The 24,213-nt window shown below is 41.2% G+C and overlaps 1 protein-coding gene across 1 annotated transcript in view; it reads right to left on the minus strand.

The window, feature by feature from the left end:
* Positions 1-6,261: 6,261 nt before the first annotated feature.
* Positions 6,262-24,213, minus strand: part of LIMCH1 (LIM and calponin homology domains 1) — a 181,781-nt gene continuing 163,829 nt past the window's right edge. The window contains exons 27-35 of the mRNA XM_037384143.1: positions 22,726-22,818; positions 21,673-21,777; positions 20,180-20,316; positions 19,271-19,392; positions 17,336-17,459; positions 15,902-15,979; positions 13,442-13,550; positions 12,321-12,423; positions 6,262-9,750 (exon numbers count right to left, since the gene is read on the minus strand). Of these exons, the coding sequence (XP_037240040.1) occupies positions 9,725-9,750; positions 12,321-12,423; positions 13,442-13,550; positions 15,902-15,979; positions 17,336-17,459; positions 19,271-19,392; positions 20,180-20,316; positions 21,673-21,777; positions 22,726-22,818 (897 nt within the window). The 3' untranslated portion in view covers positions 6,262-9,724. The remainder of the gene's footprint in view (positions 9,751-12,320; positions 12,424-13,441; positions 13,551-15,901; positions 15,980-17,335; positions 17,460-19,270; positions 19,393-20,179; positions 20,317-21,672; positions 21,778-22,725; positions 22,819-24,213) is intronic.

The following is a 24,213-nucleotide window of genomic DNA, read 5'->3' on the forward strand; positions in this document are numbered from 1 at the left end:
TTCTGCAAGAATCCCCACGGCAGGCAGTGTGTGTCCTGTTAGCATGCACCTTTCCAAAACCTACTGAGCAGCGATGATGTTTATTTACAGACCTTCTTTCTGACCACAAATGGACAGCAAGCAGCTGAGAAATGCTATATTGATCAATTGAGAAGAATTTCTGGCTAAAAAGCAGAATCCCTGGCATCTGAGGGAAAAAATGAAACTGCCTGCGATGGACGGTGACAGCAGACCACAGCAGGGAGAGGAGCAGGGGGCCCTGGGCTGGGCTGTGTGCTCTGGCCAAAGGCGGCTCCTGGAGGGCTGGCATGTGCCGTGGGAGCACAGCTGGATTGTGCCGGACAAGGCTGAGACACTGACTACATCCTACATTGAGAACAAGAGGGGAGAAGCCCTGCAGCTCCACCATTTACCCTTTGAGAGCTTGCTCCATGCTGAAGCAATTTTTCCATCACAGGCACACCGTTCCTGGCAGTCAGTTTTCACAACTTTTACATCTGATAATTTAATTGTCTCCTTCAACTTACCTTGCCTAGAGCTGGTAGGAGTTGGTTACTTTTTGTGTCAAAGCTTACTGAGTACAGTGTAAACCCGCAGCTCCTGGGTTAACAGCACATGAGGGTTATTATCGTCAACTGGAAGTGTGTGAAAACAGCCACATGCAGCTTCAGGTATAGAGGGTGCTTGAAAAGCCTTGATGCAGCAAAGAGAAGTGTATTCACGTGTTTAATTGTATTCATGCTGTAAGCAGATTTGAAGCATGCAAGATGAAAAGAGATACTGAGAAAGCCAAGTACTGAGTGATAATATTCCATCACAAACTGTTTATCTGCATCTATACCTTGCTCAATTATTTTGTCTACTTAACACACAGCCCCCTGTGAAAAAATACAGCTTTGAAGTTAAGGTACCACATACACAAATTTGAACATTATAGAAAGAAATGCAAATAGCTGTAAACGTCACTGTACATAATCACATGAGCACCCAGCACCAGGCCTTTTTCCAGATGTAAACCCAACTTGCAGCTTGTGCAAGTGAAAAGGTTTCTCTTTCCCCTTTACCCCCCACACTGAATTACTGCCAAGGCAGTGCAGCTGCCTGAGCTCCTCAGTCTTCAGTTTATCCAAAGGTTTCCTAGAAATCTATCACCTGCAAAGGTGATTCAATGAGGCAAGCCTTGCAAATGAAACTACAGCTACTGTCCTCTTCCACACAAAACACAGTGCAGCAAGGGCATCAGTTAGCTGTGACAACTTTGACTGACTTAGGGAAAGCCTCTGTGTGTTGTTACTAGTGCAGGACATGCCTGGCCCCAATATTGCAGAACATTGTGGCAGATGGGCTTTGCCACTGTGGACAAAAAAGTCACCTGTCACGATTTTTGTTGGAAGTTGTAGAGGAATGAAGCTGGGTTAACTAGCATTGATAATATACAGCTGTGGGCTGGCTTCAGGGGCAGCGGGTTGGCCGATGTAGATAAGGTGCAGCTGTGGCTGGTTCTGTTAAGTGGTTGAGAGCTGATGAAGAGAGAGCAGCTGAGGAAGAAGCAAGAGGAGAGAGAACACAGGTCCTGTGTGAGGAGAGATGAGGAGAAGGCAGCAGAGGGACTGTATGAAGAGTATGTTGGTATGAGATGGTAAAAGACCCTGTAGCAGCTTGATAGTTTGGAGAATGCTGTGACAGGAAGCTACTTCTAGTTTTTACTATCAAACCACATGTGCTTACGCTAGACTGTATCATACAGTCAAGTGAAATATTCTTTTACGCTACTCAGAGAAAAAAACCTTAAAATTGCCTGTTTTCTAAGTGCAGAAGGATATAAAAATACTAATCAACAGTTCCAGCAGAAATATCAGAAGAAAGTTACCAGCAAAGGTTTGAAAGAAATAAACATTTCTGTTCCTCTAGGAAGACTTGGAAAATGCAGGTGTTCTTCTGCAAGGTGAACAGAGCCGATTCTGCAGCAAAACCTTCCCATATCCTTTCACATCGCTGTGGGCAAAAGCACATTAGTCACTATGTTTGAAGGAGATAATGGCTTTTCAACTGTTGCATGCCCGTGTGTACCTGTAACAAATGCTCTGTGTGTTAACAACTTTGGCAGAGGCAAGACAGAACGAGAGTTGGGACCAGCCGATTGGCCTCTGCCATTACTGCCCAGCTTTGCTGTCAGCATGCATATGCATGCTATACACATAGGTTGCATCACAAGGTAAGTGTGTGAAAGTGGTTTTGTGAGGCTGTGAATTAATTTTGAAATTCAGCTTCAGTCCATTGGAACAGACTTGTAATTACATCAGCTAGCAGCACAGTTTGTCATGGTTCCCTTTTCAGTGTCGTCCTAAGTTTTCTAAACTAATAATAAGATGCAAAATACATTTAGGACTACTGGTAAGATATGTGTTAACTGGCTTCTTTATATAGAGCATTGTCCTTTTATTCTTACGTTTTTAAACTCAGCCAAAGACCTGTGAATACTTAGAACAAGAAGGCAGAATGCATTTCATAGCTCTAACACTGCTCTCTTCACACTTACCTAAAGCCTAACTGGGACATGGCTGGGCAAGGAGGGTTTGCAGGAGTCATGTGTGACTTCAGCGCAAGGCTCTTCCCCCAGCCAGACTCACTAAGCGGTACCTCCCACCCCCTCACATTTAATATCCTTTGGAAAAAGGACCACTTCGTTCTCACATGGCAAATGTTTAGACGTGGTCCCAGGGAAGTGCAGCTGGAGGTGACACCTCCAATCTGAGTGACAGGGATGTACAGAGGCACAGGAGGATTAGTGCAATGCCTCTCCCTTGGACTCATGCACTTGCACAGTGTTTTATGAACCACCCCAAGGGCAACCCAAGAGCACTTGGCCACAGAGAAGAGGGGATAGCCATCGCCAGCACTCAAGTCCAGGCCCCTGGAACAGCAGTTCCGGCACTACCGTCGGCACAGAAGTTGTTTTACAAGCTGATCGTTTGTCTAGTACATCCTGTTCATTTTCTGAGCTGGAAAAGATTTGATGATTCTGTCTCCAAGACCTTCCTGATACGTTTATAACCTTTTAACCTCCATTAGTACCTGAGAGGGGTCCTTAAATGAAGGTTAAATGAAGGTTCATATTCCTATCAATATAGGTCTTTTAAGTGATTGAGGATGCTGCAAGACACAGCAATTTTAAGTGTCATGCCGTGCTGCAGGGTGACATCCCATCCTCCGGTGCCCTGTTTTTATTCTGTTGTGAAAGTCTTGTGCCAAGACATACTTTAGTACCCTCTCAGCTAGAACCAACTACAGGAAATTTTCTCATTTGTGAGAATGTTGGTCTTCATAGTTTATGCTGTTGAGCCTATAAAAGATCAGCATGACTGGCTAATATCTCTTGCACTGGTAATTTGGTTTCTGAGAACACAGACTTAATCATCATCCTGTTATCCAGTAATGTGTGTTTGTGAATGACCTGAAAACATAGTTTGGTTGGTTTTATGATATTTTTGCAAGCTCTTTAAACTGCTGAAAGACTAATGCAACCAGACCTTGCAGGTGGTATACAAACATGAGAAGCAGGTAACAATAGTTAGGGTGATGCAAAAATCTCTAGGAGAGTCTCAGAGTCTGAGTATACCGTGGCAAGGAACAGGGTTTCCTACAGGACATCACACGCTTGAGGTGCGATATTGCCAGAGATCCGCTTCACCTTTCCACAAGAAATGTGTCAGATATCAAGTGTATTGTATGGAGAGTATGTTTTAGTGAGCTCCTGCAAACCAGAGCTTGGCAAAAGATTACTTTGAAGAGCTACAGAATAAGCATCATTTGCTATCTGATATTTGTGCCTACCTTTTTGGAAAACAAGGTTTGACCTAGCCATCTGAAACACTTTCTGTTCCACAGGTCCTAATGCTCTGCTCTGACACTCAACATGGGAAGCCACCAGGTAGTTTCCAGAGATGTGGATGGCATGTCTCTGTTCCTGTGCTTGTCATTGGAGTAGTTTCTTGTCTATAATCAGAGGTAACAGATAAAAGGAAATTTGAAATTCTTGTTTTCTTCGTGGTTTGATAAATGTTGTTATTACAAGGAAATATTTGTATTTCTATTAATTTTGGTTTAGTTTCTAGACCCATGTGACTGGCTTCAGCATGTTTTAAGCAGCAGGTTACCTGCTTAGAAAAAATGCATCTGTGAACTGTAGATGTGGCATTAGCAAACAGAATTTGCAGTGCACCATGTGCAGCGAAGCTGATGGACTCTACAGATGAGTTAACAGTGACTTGTGAGAGTGCCTTAAATAATAGATAATTTTCTTTTTCCTAAATGTCTTAAAACCCTGCACGCTTTGGGGAGGAGAGCTCCAACAGCTACTCTTGCAGAGCATGGAGCATTCAGTAAGGTCTACAGAGCAGCAGCTACAGCCTGGCAGAGGGGTAAGCATCCCTCTTGCATGTTGAACTCATGCTACATTTTGTAACAAAGATGAATAAGAAAACAGATGCTCCCCCCAAAATACCAACCCCACACCCTACCATGAAAAGAGTCACAGCTCACCCTGTACTTTCTATCCCTGTTTTGGGCTCTTAAGTCTTGCAAAACTTGAGTGGCTTCCAGTTTAGCCATTTCCCCTTATCAGGAAATTCAGATAAAATTACATTCCTACCGGAGGCTTTTAGAGGTATACAGGAGTCCTGTTTGCCTTTACAGGAGATGTATTCTCTGGCACCTTTTTTTTTTCCAGCCAGGCGGTGGTCGTCTGCTCACTTCCAGTGCCCACAAGCCCTTCTGATTTGACACTGCAGATGTGTCTCTGAAAATGAGCAGTTTGTCGTCTTGTTGCCCAGCTGCCCAACCTTTTCTCAGGAAAGCAGAGACAAGGGGGAAGCAAAGCAGGGCAGGCCCCCTTTCCGCAAAGTTTATTAAGTACTTAACCAGCTTCCCATTATCAGGAAGGGGATCCATCTGAGACCAAATCTTTGCTAAATTGGGCAGCAAGAACTGTACCTAAAGCTAATTTTCTAAACAAAGTGGTAGCTGCCTGCTTTTAACTATCCCCCAGAAGAGTTGTCTGGATCAGGATCAATACTCATGAGATGAGCAAGCTACTGCTGTTTATTACCTGTGCCTAGAGCCTTCGGCAGCGACCAGCGCCTGGCTGTGCTTGCTGATGATCTCTGCACCGAAACACTCGCTAAAGAGAGAAAACAGAGAGCAAACCAAAGGCGACTGCTTGGACCCTGGAGCAAGGGTGCAGAGGAGGAAGCAGAGCCCTCATCCTGCCTGGCTGTGATGGGGGCAAGGGGAGGGATGGAGGCATCGCACCGTGACGGGGTGCAGAGGAGGCACAAAGCTTTCCTGGCCGACTTGGCATACATCCCCTTTTGCATGGGGTGTCCTCTGTCTCGACGTCTGAGCCTCAGCTGTAGCAGTCCACTCCTCTCCCAGACCCACCTCCTATTCCTTCCGTATGTCCCCAGCTCCATCCTGCTGCTTGGCAAGCCATCGTCCTCTCCCGGGGCACGCTGAGGCCCTGTTAGCAGGGTGGTATCCCTTGAGGCCCTCCTGGCAGCCTCTTCGACCTGCAGATGAAGGTGCTGGTGAGGTGAGCAGGTGATGCAACTCCCCTTTGATAAGATTGGTGGAATTATTTTGGTGCATGTGCAGTCCATCCCATTGGTGCCCTTTTAGCATCATAAATGACTCTGGGCAGGTCAGAGCTCCCAGATCACTTTCACCAGAAAATAATACTACTAAAAAAGTTGTATCAGGATTTCCACCATTTTACTTGGCTCCTAAGGGTCACAAACACCAAATCCGTGCTTGCCTCCCATGGCAGTGAGCTGGTCCCACAACGCAGCCCTAACACATGCTGCTGGGAACCCCAGACAGCCTCTTTGGCCGCAGAGCAACACTGGCCCTCTGTCCAGAGATGGACATGCAGGAATAACGTAAGACCACTACCATTTCCATTTAGGCACCAGGATAAAAATCTGCTTTCAAAAAATTAAATTGTCAGTACTTCCCTATGACTCATTTAACAGCCAAGATGCACTTCTGGCAGAGGATCAAACCCGTCATTCATTGAAGGCCCAATTAAAAGGAAGAACAAGGGGAAGTTATTAGTTTAAAATTTTGTGTGAACTTTCTGCTGGTTACTGATGAAGCCACACACTTGTTGAGATTCAAGAATTAGTGAGATACCTCATCGCATGTATAACTAAGCACAAACTCAAGGATCTTTGCTACGTAGAAATGGAATTAACCAAGCACATATTTAGCTTTGCAATACATAAAGTGTTTTATTGAGTCAAAGGCTGAACCACAGTCCACCAACACCAGTGAAAGATCTTCTGAGGACTTTGGGTTCGACTCACAGAAAGTCATCTCTGCTCATCTTTTACCACAACAGGCACACATCTTTTCATAAATATTCAGCTACAGCATACAGTAGCAAACCAGAAGGTATCTCTTCTTTTATTGTCTCATCTCATATACTAAGTTTTGTGGAATATAGCTTGGTTCAGCCTACCCCTGTCAAGCAGAAGCTTTTACCAGTGGGATGTACACACTCGGCAATCCAGTTTCATAGACTCATCGCATGCAATAGAAGTTAGTTATAATAAGTAAAATCAACACCACCGAAGGTAATCAACATTTTATTTATAAACATACATTTACTATAAAAGCTGTTGCATTTTAGACAAGTTTTCCTAATTTCCAGAGGCGTTTTAGAATAAATAAACTAAAGGAAAGATTAGCGTAATCGGTATTCAACATTAGCCCCAGCTAGGACAGCAATCCTTGTCCTTGAATGGACATGCAGATAAGGATGGTCCCCTTCTGGTTCACCAACCTTTAGGACATTCACTGAGAATTACAGATGTACTGCATCAATAACACTACATAGCAAGAGTAGGGAAAAAATACATCACAGAAAATGGGTTTGTGAAATACAGATGGGTTACCACACCTGCTCAGGTTCTCTGAAGTAGGAAGAGGCTAAATAAATTCTGAAACATCTAAAACCCGTTACATACATTGTATTTGCTTAGCAATAGTATTTTTTTGCAACAAATACATTTACATTGTAGTTCAAATGTAGTAAAGCATAAATTTTTTCTGTGCTCAAAGTTCCTGGTAAGAAATGTATCATATTTATGTGTTTACACTGAAAAAAAAAAAAGGTGTGTGTGTGTGTGTGGAGATCTTAGTCTGAATGAATTTGCCGTGTAAGACCCCAAAGGAAATAGAAAATCAAACATAAGCAGTTGGCAAGTAAAATTTAGAAAACTGTTTAAAATTATTCTGTGCTGGTGAATAGATGTTCATTAGGGGGAAAAGTCATCGTCAGAGAATGTTGCTTCATTTTGCTTTACATACAAACAAACAACTTTGCTAAAACATGCATATCTTAAACTAATCAACAGACACTGGGCTCAATTTCTAAGCAGCTTCAGAGCCCCAGTGGTGTGTCTGCGGTGCGATGCATACCCCCACCCACCCCTCGCCCATGCATTTTAGTCCCACCCATGCTCCTAAGCCCTTTGGGCACTTACCCCTACGTGAATGAGAAGCGGATCTACCCTCTGTGACAACCAATCCTTTTATACACTTGGGGACTGAATTGCACATCTGAACTCTATCACACAGGTGAAGCAGTGGTAGAGACTCATAGCAAAGAGACGCACAAGCATGCATGGTCTCGTTTAAAAATTAAGCCCAGACATCATACATTCACATATTCTTAATGCAGTGCATGGAATTGTACAGATGTACAAAGTCGGTTATAAAATCTGTTTCTTGAATTTCCATGTTACCGCATTATTTGTGGGAAAATGTTACGATGACCACATGCAAAGAGTAAGCATCCTGGTTATCAAAACCCTTTAACAGTAAACCATGCAGATGGCTGACCAAAATATTGGACATCACTTTTATTTCCAAAACATTTGTCTGATTTTTTAATTTTTTCTTTTAAAAATATTCCCCAGGTGAAGTTCACAAAGGACTTCAGCTTTTTGGATTTATTGCATCCATAAGTCATCACTGACTGTGTGCAACAGCTTTGCATTTTCTAAGGCACAGTATTAAGGAAGTGACATGTAACTTTCCCGCAGATAGTCACAATGTCCTCCAGTGATAACATCCTACATGGGTTCTCAATGACACGCAGTTTTGCATGGGTATGCAACTCACATGCAAGCATCTAGTGTTTAAATAAATAGTTGCTAGCTAGAGAACAACTCAAAATTATTGCTTCCCTAATAACCACTTCATTTCCATTTACCAACACATCAAAAGACAACAGATGCGCACATAGATAAAATAAATCTCTATAAATTAATTTTTATCACCGTTTTAAGGCAGAATATGAAGGGGGTTCTTCCTCCATTTGAAGTTGCATCCTGAACTGCTAAAATGGGATACTTCCGCTGTTTACCAAAAAGTGCTAGGGTATTATGCAATTGCAACACATCCCCTAACCTTGTCTGTGTTATTGTGGGTAAAGTGACACAGCTCTCGCCGCTGTTTCAATGAGCTGCTAGATCACTTTAGTAAGGAGCACACGCTTAATCAAAAAGCACAAAGGAAAACTGACCCAAACCCAGGCAAGTCAACGTTTTTTTGCCTACTGCTGCCGGCCTCTTCCTTGCCTGCTTTCCACACTCCTGGGTTTTGCTGGCTTTATCGGGGGAACACAGGCTCAAGGCTGTTCAGTTCCCTGCTCTGGAGGGCACCCAAACCACATGTGTTTTTCCACATGAGATTTCAACCAACGGCAATGTTTGCAAGTGAACGAGCAGATCTCAAACCAACTCAGACCATCAATGGGCAGGTTACACGCCAAAAATAAAAGCTTCAACATAGCATCAAACTGCAGCTCGGACACTCGAAATTCAGCTGTGCGTGCCCACTTGGCTGCCCCTCCCCCACACCACCTTTCATTGAATTTAAGAAGAACACAGGCTGCTGAACTTAGTAAGAAGGACTGCTCCTAAAGGGAATCTTGCCATCGTTAAGGGTATACAGTCTTTAGGTTTAATGAAGAAATCTTTATTTGAGAGAATATTAAGCTATAGTCATGAACATTACTTGAGGTACACAAACAAAAAAATCCTATCACTAAAGGTGCAATAATTTATTTGTATAACTCCTACCCTCCACTGAAGGTAATATAAACACAAAATGCTTCAGAATTACAGGATGTATTATCAAACTAGTCTCTGTATAAAAACGTTATAGCTTCAGTTATAACAGAGAAGTCGTGCTGTGATGTTTAGTTTTTCAAATGCACTGATTAGATACTACCTTAAAATTACTTCTCAGCTCAACTTGGCATATTCTATAAAGGTTCTGTAAACTTAAACTTTTTAATTCCTAGAAATATTAAAACAAAACAGATTTATTGCATGTTTATTTTCTTATTACTTTCAAAAGAACAAGGTAACAGACTGGAAATCAGAAGCATACCTGAAAGGTGGGATTTTCTTTAATAGTACTTAGGCTCTGCCTTCCCAAACATAGTCATATATATCCTGCAAATTTCTTAACAAAGGAAAAAAAAATAACATGTTGCATTTTAAAGGAGCAGGCGCAGTGTTTTTACGAGTTTTTCAAAATGAGATGAGAGCCATGATGTCCATGGATTCAAGCTCTTACAAGTGATTGTCTGGAGGCAGCCGATACATATGAGAAGAGAGCTCCTTCTTGAAAATTATTAGCACTGAAAGTCACGTCACAATGTAGTTGGCTGTCCAGCAGCTGGGTTAAACAAAACCAAAAGAAATCATTAGTTGACAAATTTTAACAAGCATAGGTAGGCTTTTCCTCAGATGATCTCTACAGTTCAGAAAAACACATCTGGAAATATATATATAATTTGTGCCCTGCTTCGTCTTCTTCCTGCAAAGCTGGGGCACTAACTGCAAAGAAGGATTCAGCTTAAATCCAGTGGAAATACATTTTCCATGCCACATGGACGAATGCATTCTGCATGAGCTTTTATTTCATTTTACTCCTGAAATATTTGTGGGTATATTTACTTGCAAGCTCTGCAGTGGCAAAACAGTAAAGCAAAAGACTGATGAGTCATCTTTAGCTGTGTCTGGTTTGCGTTATGTGGTAACACAGAGCCCTTCTGTTACTTGGTCATACAGGAAATCTTACGAATTTACATCTTGACTTTGACTTCAACACTCACAAACCTGTAACTATTCCCCGTGTTTGACACTGAATACCAAGTTCCCTTCCTTGTGATGTTTGTTGTAGAGAAATAACCTACCAATAAAAGCCCATCCACTTTTATTTGAAAAACACAAATATTTTGGAACTTGGACCACTACATAATATTTAATGCTTTTCTCTCTTAAGGTTTTTGATAATTTATTTTGAAACAGAATCATTCACAGTTTCAAATAAGCTTCTGGCAGCCAAATACTTCATTGAGATGTCCATAAGCATCTCAAAACAATTCTTATTAGCGAATTACTTATTATTAATATTTAGTAATTAATTCTGGGTTGGTCAGAGACCGTCAGTTGTGCGCGTAGCTGCACAGGTGTTCGGATGTAGCCGTGGGGGCATGAAGGCACAGGCTTGTGCAGTCAGGCAACCGATTTTATATTTAGCATCAGACATCCCAGAACTGAAAGGCAAATCACTAACATTGCACCAGTTTGTTCTTCATTTCAGATGTGGATTCCATCAAATTCTAGTTTAAAATGAGCAACTAACTGTATTTGCAGTTCTACCAAAATCAGTCCCTTTGAAACTGTCAGTAAGAGTCAGTGTAACCTCAATTCAACTAATTCGTCTTTTGAGGTTTTGCATGAGGACTGAACACAGCAGGAAGAGGCAATTCGTAGGAAAAAAGGCAAACCTTTGCCATTATTATTCTTCAGGAACCATATGCTTCCTCAAAACCTATTCTCTCCGTCATGGTCCTGGTTACCGTTGTGCTAGGTATGTACAAATGCAAAACCTTACTGCACAAAACACTGTACACAGCTCTGTACCGCATTTTCTAGCACCACTTCTGTAGAAATGATCATGGAGGGGCTGATTTCTATAGCAAATAAGCTGATAAATAATTTATTTGAGCCTTCACCTATCCTTAAGGGACCTCAGTTTTTATTTAAGCAAAAAGTATTAAGAAGAAAAGGAAAATATGACTTTTATCACCTTCCTCTCTTTTTTTGTGTGAAGATGGATGTGCAAATGTGCATGTTAAGGGTCAGGACCTTATCCACATGAGGAAGGTTTATAGTATCAAGCCTGAGGGGGAAAAGCTATTTCTAAATATGGCAGGTTAAATAAATAATAATAAAAAGTTGCTAACATTTCTTGGCAGAATTTTTTTTTAAAAAATCACCAAGCAAACGGTTATACAATAGCACCCTCTAGCCCTGCTGATGGGGAAATACCTCTCCTGAAACACCAGAGAAAATTGGTCTGCTTGCAAAGGTAGGTAGGTACCTTTCCTACTCCTGCATTTCTACAGGCACTGCTTTTGCGAGAGAAGAAGGGAAACAGTAAGTGAAAAGAGCTCTGTGTCTCTACTGATCAGTTAGGACTGTAGGCAGTGAAGGTGCTCAACAGTAACATGTAACGGGAAGGCAACGATTACTCCCGTGGTTCTTTCCTGCATCTTACTCTTTCCCATAAAGTAGAAGCCAGCATGAGCACTGCCCATTTCATACCACTGGTGACACTGGGGTGAAGCTGAAATGCTCTAGAAATTTGGTATCAGTCACAGAAATCCAGGACTCAGAAGGACATTGAGGTGACCTGCTCCAAGGCAAAAAAATGTATCAAGGTGTTTTTTTTTCCTGACATGCAATTGTCTGGCTCCTTCTTCAAAACTTCCAGCAAGTAACACTTTAGCATGTCTGGGGGTACCACCACAGGGATTCATTACGAGTTACAGAATGGTCCTAATATTTTACATGACCATTTTGTCCACAAAGGGAGGCCTGGAGATGTAAAATATGGGAAATAAGGCCCAGGGTCCTAGACCTAGAAGTATCTACATTGTTTCAGATGGTGTGACAGATTCAAACTTTCAGGACATGCAATATGTATGCACAGTGTAGGAGTTCACCTTTATGCACAGAAACAGCCTTTCAGTCTAATACTGCCGAGCAGAGATCCTCTGGACGAGATTTAATGGGCTTGGAAATCTTTTTTGATACAAGAGCGTACATATGAAGGTTTGCCTTCACGTGACAAAGTTATTTGTGAGTGGCAAAGCCAGGAGACAAACCCATCAGTTAAAATCATGGCATCAGTATCGTTAAGAGTTCATTGTCCTTTGGACAGGATTTGGTACTTACTTCTGGATCGGATATAACAATCGTTGCAGTTCAGGAGACCGTTTCTAATCCTGACATCTGTCCCACTTGCTGCATCTCCCAGCTGTCCCTTGCAAATGCCACACTGCCAATTGAAGAACAGAGAAAGTAAGAGATCATGCCCTACAATCTGGCACAACTCTTCCCAAATTTTGGCTTTTGTTTCAATAGTTCTTGGAACAGTGAGAAAAAATACCCACCCCCACTGCAGAACTCAGCCTGTACTCCTGTGGACAGCACCACAAAGCACTGCACATCAGTGAAGTGGTTTTTTGGAGCTAACAGTGTTTAGGACTGGATTTCAGCAGTCTCCACTTACACAGAACTGAAGCCTAGTGATCTGAAGGGACATCTGGTGTTAACGTTACATTCTGGAGCCAGACCACTTGTGATGGACAAAGCTTAGATAGGCCACAGGTTTAGTTTGGGTAAAGGTCTAAAAGCAAAAAAGGCTTCACAAATGTCTTAATACCTATTGGGCCAGAGACAATGGAAACGGGCATTTCCTAAGTTCTCTAGAAAACACTATCTTAAGCCATTTCCAGACTGAAATACTCAAGAACAGCCAAGAAGTATTGCTGTTGAGAGCTCTGGTGAAAGCCAGAATACATCATTCATTCCATAGTCAAAGCTTTCAGGCCAGATCAATGATGGCTTCAGGACTGACCAGGATTAAAAAAATAAAATAAAATAAAATATACATATAAACCAGAAAGAGCCTCGCAAACCCTCCCCACCCCAAACCACTCCAACCCAACACTCCCCCCCCCCCAAACCAAACCAACCAACCAACCAAATCACAAGGTAACTAATGTTGTATTTAAAAAGCAATGAGTGCAACAGGGAAATTATATGATTCCCTCTGTAACTGAGGAAGCTAAGTTTGCTTCCTAAATCACAGCTTTTAGTCCAATTAACATCTGACAGCAAAACAACACATTAGCTGCATTACTTCCACTGCTCTACAAACAGTCACACATACATAAGAAATATCCAAATCCCTTGGTCCTCTCATTTTCAGTTTCACATCTACAGCTCTCAACATACTCTCTCCTTGCACTTTGCATGACTTCAGATTTTTCTTAATAAAGCAAGAGACATACCCTGAAGCACTGAATATGGAAATAAAGACCGAGCGTTTCAATAATCATGGCAGCTCCTTTTCCAAGAGGAAGCCCACAGGTAGAACAAAGCTTCTTTCCACTGACAGACCTAGGAGGCAAACATTATTTTAAGAAAACAGAGCCGCAACCGATGCTAAAACATAGCCAGATGTTTACACCGGTTTACAGAGAGGGACAGGATGGGTTTCACATAAACACATTGACCCTTCAAGCCATGACGCTGAATCAGCCTGCACATTTGCCTCACAGACAAGCAGAGGACTTAAAATGTTTGAATGCACAGCAGCTCAGACCCATTTCCCTGCCAGTCTGCTGTGCTACATCAAGGGAGATGCAAACTTCTTAATGGAGGAGAGAACCACGCCTGTGGGTTACCTAGACCTAGTCAATGCCACAGCAATCAAAGCAGATACTCACACAAATCACCCGAGTCAGACTCCTCAGCCTGGAAAATTTTCAATTTGTTTGCAAATGGTTTTGCTTACTGCAAGTCAGAAGGCAGGGGTGCTGCTCCTCTGTCCAGACAAGCTGGTGAAGTCAACAGTGGCAGCCTAAGCGCAGTAGCACAGACCAGGCACCAGGTGCTTCCTAACTAATTTTGAGCTGTGCTGCTGCAGTTACATGCCTGCTACTATTACGACTAGCTGGAGCAAAACTGCAATCAGATCTCCCACTGCAACACTGCAATACTTCAACTCTCTCCTTAAGCTTCAATCCTGTCCAGACCTTTCCAGTAAATTAGTTGTTTGATGACAGCTGGGTGAGAGATCAGGGCCCCAGGAATAACTGATACCCTTTTCCATAATGGTTTTAAATAGCACTGCAGGTACACACTTCTAGTGAGATGAACCTGAGACCAAAACGGACCCCTTGTCATGATGTGTCATCCATGGTTTTTTTAGCCAGGAATGAAACCAGGAAAGAAACTTTGGGATACTTAGTGAGTTTTGAAAAGATTATTTGATGAAATTATACACAGACAGGCAAGTTTACGGTATCTTGCTTTATGGTTTTGGTGCAAGAACATAATAAGCCAGAGAGAGATCTGGACTGCATCATGACAAAAAAGCCATTTTGGGGGACGGAAAAGAGGGACAGACAGAAGCAGCAGAAAGACTCATCACAACCAGAAAACTGTCTTTGGTTCCATCTAATCTCTGTCACTCCTGAGCCCATCACTCTTTATCGTACCATGTACACTGACAGCACAAGCACAACACTGTCCTGTTGCTTCATTCTCATTATTCCTTTTAAAATAACTTTTCTGGTTGTTTCTCCTCTCCTGCAACCTTAAGCCTTCTTGCTCACATCCCTCTGTGTTATTCTTAAGTCCACTGCTGTTTTCACTTCTCCACTGTCAAGAGTTATTATAAGAACAACTTAAAGTTGGATCAAAGAATAAAGTGTTTGGGGAATTTTTTAAAGAGAAGTTTTCTAATGTTTTATTGGAACAATGAATTACATCCCATCCATTGTTTCCAAAGCTAAGATTTATTTCAGGAAAAGATCTTGGAAAAGAGTCTCAGATCAGAATATAGCTGCTAAATAATATGAAGTAGCTATCACAACTAGCTACATGTAGCAAGATACTATCTGCAATCCCACCAAAACTGCAGCCTCAACTAGAAAAAAACAGAAGAAAGTGTTCGCATAAAAAAAATTCCCAATAGTTGCATGTCAATGCAAGTGGTATCAGGAGAGCTTTGCTATGAAAGATGAAGAAAAATGTTACTAAATAGAACAAAAACTTGCTATCTTTTCTGTGTTGTATTACTTTACCCTGTTTAATAAGCCAACTCATTTTAATACACCCTAATTTATCAGTGATTCAATCAGGCTATAATTAACATTTATTTAGAGTTGTTACGCATATGCCACTGAAAGCTGCACAGCTCGTTGTTTGACAGAATCAAATCTCTAGGAGATTAGCATGAACGTAGGCATTTTTTTAAAAAAAACAACAAACAACAAAAAAAGCAAAATGCATTTCAAGTTTGGAAATTAAGGTAAGGATTTCCTTTTAAATCAGCAAGTACTGAAATGTGACAATGTCTAGAACATGCCTTACTTCTGAGCATGTGACTCCTCACAATGAAGACAAGATCCTTTGGCTTAAGTGCCCTGAACTCATGCTTAACTGCTTACTTTGACTGAAGCTTACATTATCCTATTCCAATTTCATTGAAATTTCAATGATCAAGCAGAGTCCTACAGCTGCTTTCTGAACTGTGTTATTTGAAAACAGCAATACTGCTGAAGCAGGCAAGAGATACAGGAAGGGAGCTCCATGTTTATTTATTCCATGGACAGTTATGAATTGCAACATTTCGAAGAATTAATGGTGCATCCTCCTAATACTAATGTGATTTACACTGCGGCAGTTCACCAGTGAGTACAAGATGTATTTGGTCTGCAAAATTCCTTATTGGCCTTTTGTACCTGTTGGGTGACTGACTCAGACCACCAGGAGAGCAGGGAGACGATGGACCAGATCGGAAGTTCTCATGATAGCCTGCCCTAAAATACAGGAAAGAAAATGCATTACTACAGCTGAAGAACAATTAAAAACAGGTTTTGTACAGAGAAATTCCAGCTGGTGAATTTCAGGATTCCCAGTGTAAAGATTTTATCTAAGGTAAAAAGGTATAAACTTGCTGTCCATTGCTGTTTTGATACAATGAAAAATAGCACACTTTTTTTTGGTTCTGAGTCTTGGTTTGCTGGCTATTGCTTAGTCAGGTCACCAGCTATGTGCAGACTCCTACCCACCTATCAACCCAATATAGCTCCCACCATGATGAAGGACGGTTAAGCCAAGGCACACCATCTTGTACTCGCTGTTGGCCAGGAGATGTGCTCAGAAGCACACTGGTAGAGCAGAGGTACGGTTGTTGATGGAGGGTCTGTGCCCTTTACTGAGTAAAAAGAAACCTACACTGAAAAGTGACTTCTTACTATTTGTATTCATTCTGCCCTGCAAGAATTTGGTGAGAAAAAAACATGCATGTTTTTTGTTATCAGAAATCATAGGATTGATTCAACCTCTCACTGCTTAAAGCTGTTTACAGATTAAATAACAATTTTCTCAAACACACACACAAGCAGTTTGTTATGAGGAACAGGTAATCAAACCTCAATCTACATTAGTTTTGACTGGGTACAAGCTTCATAGAGGTAACATGTTTTGCAGGAGACTGTGTTCATATATATGCTAATCAAAACAGATGTTCCTTTCTCATTACACAGATACACTTTTTGCAAATATTAGGCAAGCAGTTATTTTGTTTACTGAAAGAACTGGTGTTACCTTTTAGTAATGCTTACTCAAAAACACACGGCAAAGCATCAGAGAAGAAAAAACCTCACCAAAATTTACAGCAGAAAGAAAATACTCATGTCTGTGTATCTTCTTTTAAAAGCTATAGTCCTTAAAGAACTAGCAAGTAGCAATTGATGTGTGCTTGGAAGCTGGGGAATGATTCCAACTTCAAAGAGGCAGACTTCACATGACATTCCCACCACGGTATTTAGCCACTTACTAGCTATCAGTGTTTGTCTCAGGCACTTAAAACAAATGAAGCACACAAACAGTTATGCAGATGAGCGTTTAAAGAGCTAAGGAGAAAGAAGACAGAGAGTGGCAAGCAGGGGGTATGCTCCCTCATGGAACCAGTTCCTAGGGTACCCATAATGAGAAACGAAGCGGATAAATGTTAGCAGCCTTGGTGGGAAAGCCAGGCATCAAAGGTGCCTTCACACTGCAGGAATACCCATGAAACTTAACCAATAAAGAACGCTGAGTAGGAATATAGGGGAGAACAGAGTGAGTAGGACTTCCCAATCTCTGCAATAACCTTTATTTTACGCTCTCACCTCCTTGTTTCCCCTGCAGAGTTTGGCTGTTGTCCCGCATTCTGGCCCAGGAATGGTCTCTGCCGAATGTCCTCTGCGCGATGCGGGGACTGCTTTGTCAGCAGCTGCTGATTCCAGGAGGCGTCTACAACAGAAGGTGGGGAAGTCTCAGTACTTGAGACAAAACACTTCTGTCAATGCTTACAGACCAGCATAGCTTGTGGGCATACCGTAAAGGAGATGAGATGTACTGTTACTTAAAGTTAAGTTCTCAGAAACCCCACACAAAGTCAGAGACAGGCTCTGCTACACCACCCTGCTACTCTATGGAATAATGTCTCCGTGTATTACTTTCATATACACATGACCCACCCTGATGCTGCCTCTCAGTTTCTGAAGGGGGAAAGGGAGAGGTCAAGCCAGTCATCCACAAACAGCACTTGGGAAAATAAAATATTGCTGTCACAAGGAAGGAAGCACCAGAGAGACTGAAACTTCTGTGGTGCCTGGGGATCCGAACTCCTCAACAGCAAGCAAGAGTTAAGAGGAAGGTGGTGCAGTCACTGCTCTCCATGAGACTACTGATAAACAGTAATTCCCTTGTAATTTCCGTCTGCGTTTCAGATGGTTGCACAAGGCTCAGTGACAGTAACAACCTCCCAGCAATATGCAATGATCTGCCTGATGCCCAGGCAGCCAACCGTCCCATCTTTGAGACAGACCGCACTACCTGGATCCTTCCAGATGAATTTTGTGGCGCACAGCCTCACCCTGCCATGCACCAAACAGCTGATTTAGAGAAGAGAAACTTCCCTGGGGCCTGTGAAAGGCTTGTTACCTATTTTTGATATCAAGGCAATAAAACCGTAGTCCAGACTATTTAAGGACTTAAGGACAGAGCAAGGATGTGATGTTTTAAGGGGCAAGAAAGGAGCTGTCAGAATACTTGTAGGGGACCAAGTTGTTAAAGAGAACCTAGAAAAACCCTGACTAGCAGAAGTAGTTAAAAACTGCCAAGCCTTTGAAGTTTGCTTATTCACTACTACAAATCCACCAGGACAGATTGCTGGGCAATATCTTCTGCTTGCTTTATTTGAGCAACCTTTATTAAAGCACTAAAAATACAATAAAATCAAGACGGGGAAAGCAAACCTGCTGAGTTTTACAAACTGAATTTGCATTTAGAAAAATAACACTGAAATGTCTATCCATGGATGTTTCATTTTTTAGAATCATCAATGTTTATGCTAGACTGAAAACAAAAATCTAAAACTCTATTTCAAAATCTACATTTGCCTTCTGTCTTTAGTCCTACTTATTTACTTTCCACTGTTCACTTGCATTAGATAATGACGCTAAATTAATGAATTTGCCTTTTTTTAGGGTGACCCTGTTGACAGCAATGCTTTGGGGAAATTCCTTGATTCAAAAAACACCAATACTTACGGGAGGTTAAGAAATCTATTAATTTTAAATGTCATCAGACATTTCTAATGACACAATTGAGACAGGTGTCACTTTAGGCTTGGCTTGAATACGTTATACACCATAGGTAGCGATTTTTACTTGACTGAAATGGACATGAAGAATCTAATTAGCTATCAAAACACAAAATAAGTGTTGGAAATACGTTCTCTGTATCAAGATAAATCCTATATGTATGTAAGATTATGTAAAAGATGGAAGATAACTGTGTTCACTACTACTGTAAACATGCAGGCCTATAAAAGAGATTCCTCTCTGCTGCTGAAATGCTCACCTCTGATGGAAACAAGATGATTTTAAAATTCACCTTAACATATTTATCTTTGCTAACAGAAAATAACTTTTGAGTCTGACACTTTCACATTTTGAAGGCATATGTGTATTTTCAATTTCCAGAATTCTGTGAGTTAGATTTCTGCAAGATTTCTATCTGGAAAAGCATACATGCATATGAAGAGTCTCAACGCTCACCCTGAGTTAATGGCAGGTTCAGCCTGGCAGGCGAGCTGCGCTCCATCGCTGGCACCTGGTGCTCCTGTTCACCTCCTTTCAAGATACCTGTCTCTGGATGTCCTGAGAGCACTTTATTTCCACTGCCAATAAAAATAAGTCACATTGTATAAATAAAGCCGGGAAAAATCCCCCCTAGAATATAATGGCAAAATCAGAGGTTTGATTTTTTTGCAAAAAGATTTTTGGTTTTGTGTCAGCAATGACAAAGCAATGAGGATAACTGTCATGAGTTAACAAGTTTGTCTCCAAATAAGCCAAGTCTTTCTGCTTACTTCATGCACTGCCACTGAGACACGCTGAAGATCATTCTGGATTTGTGGAAAATGGCTTCTTTGCCAGAGAAACAGCTTTTCACAGTGTTCTCTATGCAGTCAGCATCATTAGATGCTTCTCAACTTTGTGAAAGCTGTTATTAACAGTTGGGCAAAGACCGGAACTTTGAACACCATCTAGAAAGTTTGGGTATGGCACTTCTGAGATATCCAGGCAATCTCACGCAGATCCTGAATGAAAACAGCTACCTCTCCTTTATTCCTCTAAATGGCTTGTGAAACTTGTACACAAGACACAGTGCAGTGACACACAGAGATGTCTGAGCTATCTAAGCTCCGACCTGGCTGATGTGACAGCCTCTTGGCAGAGGCACATCCTGAGAAGGCAAGCCACCTGATACACAAAACTAGCAGTGCACATCACCATATATGCATAAGCTTGTGGCAAGTGATTATTGATCAGGATATATTACACCTCTCACCAGACCACCAGATGCTGATGGTCCAGCATCAGTCATGGGCAGATGTGACATCCCAGAAGTCTACAGAATGCAAACCTCCACAGGGCTAAGAAATGCTTAGGTTTGATCCATACCTTCTCTTTTCTTGCCAGAGTTCATGTTCCTTGCTTTTCAGAGATGGCATACTGTCCTGCTCCCAGAGCAGCTTTTTCTGCCTTGTAACTTCTTTTTGTTTGCCTTCCTCTGGAGAGCTGTTTGAATCAGTTGAGTTCTAGAAGACAGTATGGAAGGAACAAGGAACTTCCCTTGAATTTGGCATCAGCAAATGCATAGGAAAAGTACCAGCTCTCCCCAGATACACTGTGTTGACACACCTTATTATCATAAAGAACATCTCACATTATACAGTGGAATCATTTGACCTTGGTAAGGCTAACTTTGGATTTAACGAAGGCTTCAGATGAAACAATCAACTAATTGGACAAAATTGACTGGAAAAAAAAAAGTTAGGGACTGACCAATTATGAGATAGTGTTCAGGATGACAAAATAAAACTTCCCGCTACATATTTTTGGCAGAAATCCTTGAATGACATTGAGAGTCTAGACAGTCTCCCATTGGACTTGGGAGGACTTTGTGAGGGACCTCGGCTTGCTGTCTCTCCTGGGCAATGTGTTACTCAGACACATTGGGCATTCTCAAATGGCAACACCAGTACTACTTCCAAAATGGTACTGGAGTGGATCATGCATGACTACTGGAACTTGAGTAAGCCAGAGCATGAGATCTTTTAACTTCTGGGTGCAGGCAGTGCCCTGAACGTGGCATAAGCAACTCCACCAGGAAGTTACTGCTACACAGCCATGTGGAAAATGGGCCATGGCTGATGCCCCTGCACAGGGATGAGTGATAACAGAGACAAGGAAGGGTAAGAGGAGAACCAGATGATACAGTACTCCTAATCCCGGAGTTTAATGGAAAAAGGCAGATGACTTCTTGGGTGTGGGTGGCTTAGGCAGGAGAAAATTATGTTTGGGAATCCCACATTTACTCTACTGATCTCACCTGGGCTATCATTCTCTGATCTCTGATGAATCCTTATTTAATTAGATGCTAGATGCATTGAGTAAAACATTTTGTCCTGCATAAGTAAAAAAAAATAAAATCAGAGAATAAACGTTCCTCTCTTTGTTTTGCTGCTTTCTGGGAGGAATAGTGGGAGAGAAAAGGAGGAAAAGTGGGGGGCAGGATTCAGTCTCATCTCGGACATGCTTAAAGCATGTCTTACACCCAAGATTTTCCATGCAGGGAAATCACTTCAGATTTTGTTGGTTTTGAGAAGGTAGTTAAACAGAAACAGGTGACTTTTTTCACAGCACCAGTTAAAGAAGAGAAGCAGCTGCACCTTCTGCCCTAGTTAAAAATGGGATGGTAGTGGTTTGGTTGGGAGTATGGCTCTTCAGTTGTAGAAGTGTACAAGCTACAGCACACTGAGGTATCACTAGTTATGGAAGGATCCAGGGAATACTCTTACTGTTCCCAGACTTTGTTAGCCTTTAGTGAAGAATGAAACTTTGCACTGAAGATGGCTTAGTTTTTATGCCTTACTAGTCCACGAGAAACTCACCACTGTTTTGTTTCCTTCAGTTGCTGAGGAAGAAGATGAGAGGAGTTCAGCAGAATTTGAAGAAACAATGAATGGAACTACAGTATCCTCAATTATCTTACGTTCCTAAAAAAGGATTGGGAGAGGGTGGAGGTTAAAAATACAGAATGTCAACAACGAGCTTAAGAAGCAGAAGCATAAAGTTTGGCTAAGTGTCATATTTAGATGGCTAGGTAAGGACCTGTTGTATTAAGAATAATGGTAACACCTCAAATTTTAATTTGCTTCAATGTTTTGCACTACCTTTCCTTTCACCATTACCATCTTTGGGATGGGATGTCCAAAACTGGGAAGAATATTCCACTTGGGATGGCACCACTGTTTCTCACATCAGTCCGTTAAATTTCATATAAAACCATGAAATTACACTTGGTACACAAGAAATTTATTTTGAAAGTTGAAAATACATTTCTTGTTCAGATCACAAGTATGGCCCTCAAGCACAGGTGACATCAGTTTGCATAATGCACAATTAGTTAAACTGGAAATATTAATATTTTCCAATTTCCTGCAATAATGACCCACATATGACAGAAGAAAATCACTATCTTCTATATTAATATTCTACAACTGCAAGCTTTGAATGTTTCCTGTCTATTTTTTTTTTTAAAAACAAGGCCAGTTTACAAAATATCTACATGATCAAGCCCAGGGCAGACAACAATATCATCTGGAGTTCCACCAAGTCCAGGCACCAAAGTATATGCCAAAATGCAAAAGGCTCTGCCTCCAGAGGGAAGTCTGAGTGTGCCCACACACAACCACACTGACTCATCCAGACTTGCACAGTAATTAGACACCTCCACCTATGCGGAGGTTGTGAGGATAACCTGTCTAAATATTTAAGTATTTTTCCTCAGCACTTATGGTAATGTTTAAGAGAAACAATCCTGAAAATTCAGCCCTGAGAAGGCTTTTCATTAATTCATCTAGGTATGGGATTTCTTAGTTATGTTGTGGGTGCATTTAAATGCAAAAATGTCAATAAACAACCTCCTCCTTTGAGCCTTATACCTCCTCGTAGTATCTGCGCTCCTCCTCTTCAACTTCTCTCTGGGCCTTTTCCCACTCCTCTTTCAGCTTGTCCTGCTCCTTCTGATACTTCTCCTGTAAGAGGACACAGACACAGGTAAATTCAGAGCATTCTGTATTAGGAGTAAATTCTGTAGTATTTCCACAGTGAAAATGAAACTTGAAACATCCATAGGTGTCAAACAAGTGCTTCCTTTCCTCCTCTCCCCAGTTGTTTCTAGCACTTACATTTAACACCTTCAAACCACAAAGAACTTTTAACATGCTAGAAGAAGTTTAATTTGTTGGAAGTTTTTAAAATTTTGGACAGAAATGAAATTTATGCTCAAAATTTTCAGTAATTCCTTGTTTATTATAGTGTTAAGAGTTTCAAAAAACTATCACACACCCCGAAACACTTATGCATGGATTTTACATTAAAAAAATTCTGCAAAGTAGCATATAAACAAGCAGGTTTTGCAGATACTGGTACTAAACTAAGACAGATGCCAGTACAATTTAATGTACGATTGTATGAATCATGACTGATGAATGCCTGCGCAAGTTTAAAAGATAAATGAATAGTGTGTACAGGTTTGAAAAAGGATGGCTTATAATTAGCTAGGTCGCTTATTTTCCTTGTTGATGGAATTATTTCTTGAGAATTGTTTTCACACGGTTTTGCATGAAAAATTATCTTAAAGAGATCTTTAAAACTGTTTGACAGAACTGGTTTGAACATGGGGAAGAACAGTGACTTCCATATCCCTTTTACATCAGTTCCAGCTTCTTTTTGAATTAGAAACCACATCTGCCTAATACAGAAAAGATGCATTTACTATTGATAGAACACTCACATATGCTAGAAAAATTATGATGAGATTTTTACACCATTTTAAGAGGAAAAAAACATATTGGCTAAAAAGAAATAATCTCAAGAAAGCAGCAGAGACACACACAAGCCATTCTTAAAAGATGAAAAGACTCTGTTTTATTATTCTCCATCGTTTGACAGTTGTTTGCTCTTCTGTTACATGGAGGAAAGATCTGATTTCTTTGGGACTAAACCTAATCAGCTTCAAAAGACACTACTGACTGACTGGGAAATTCAAGTTCCCAGGGCCACTGCACTTTTTCCAACTAGGACACAAACCCAGACCTTTTACAGCTTACTGTACTACTAGTGGTTGTAAGCACTAGTGCTTGCAAGCAGTGATTGTTTTGAAGGGGTTTCCCCATCTCATAAAAAAAACCCCAAACTCTTCCTGTCCAAATTTAGCTTGAAGTTTTCCAAGAAAAAACTGTGAGCACAGCAGAAGTCTATGAAAATCTATTAAAACCATCATTTTAAAAAAGAGTTGCATAGGTGCCAGGGTCGGCAAATCATCAGTCTTGAGAAAGTGGCTCCAAGTAATTGAGAGTCTCACAGTCTATGCTCAACATACTTTAAATATAGTTGAGGATCAACATTTGGTTTAACTCTGCACTGGA

This window comes from Falco rusticolus, chromosome 1 (genome assembly GCF_015220075.1).
Source record: "Falco rusticolus isolate bFalRus1 chromosome 1, bFalRus1.pri, whole genome shotgun sequence".
NCBI classification, from domain to species: domain Eukaryota; kingdom Metazoa; phylum Chordata; class Aves; order Falconiformes; family Falconidae; genus Falco; species Falco rusticolus.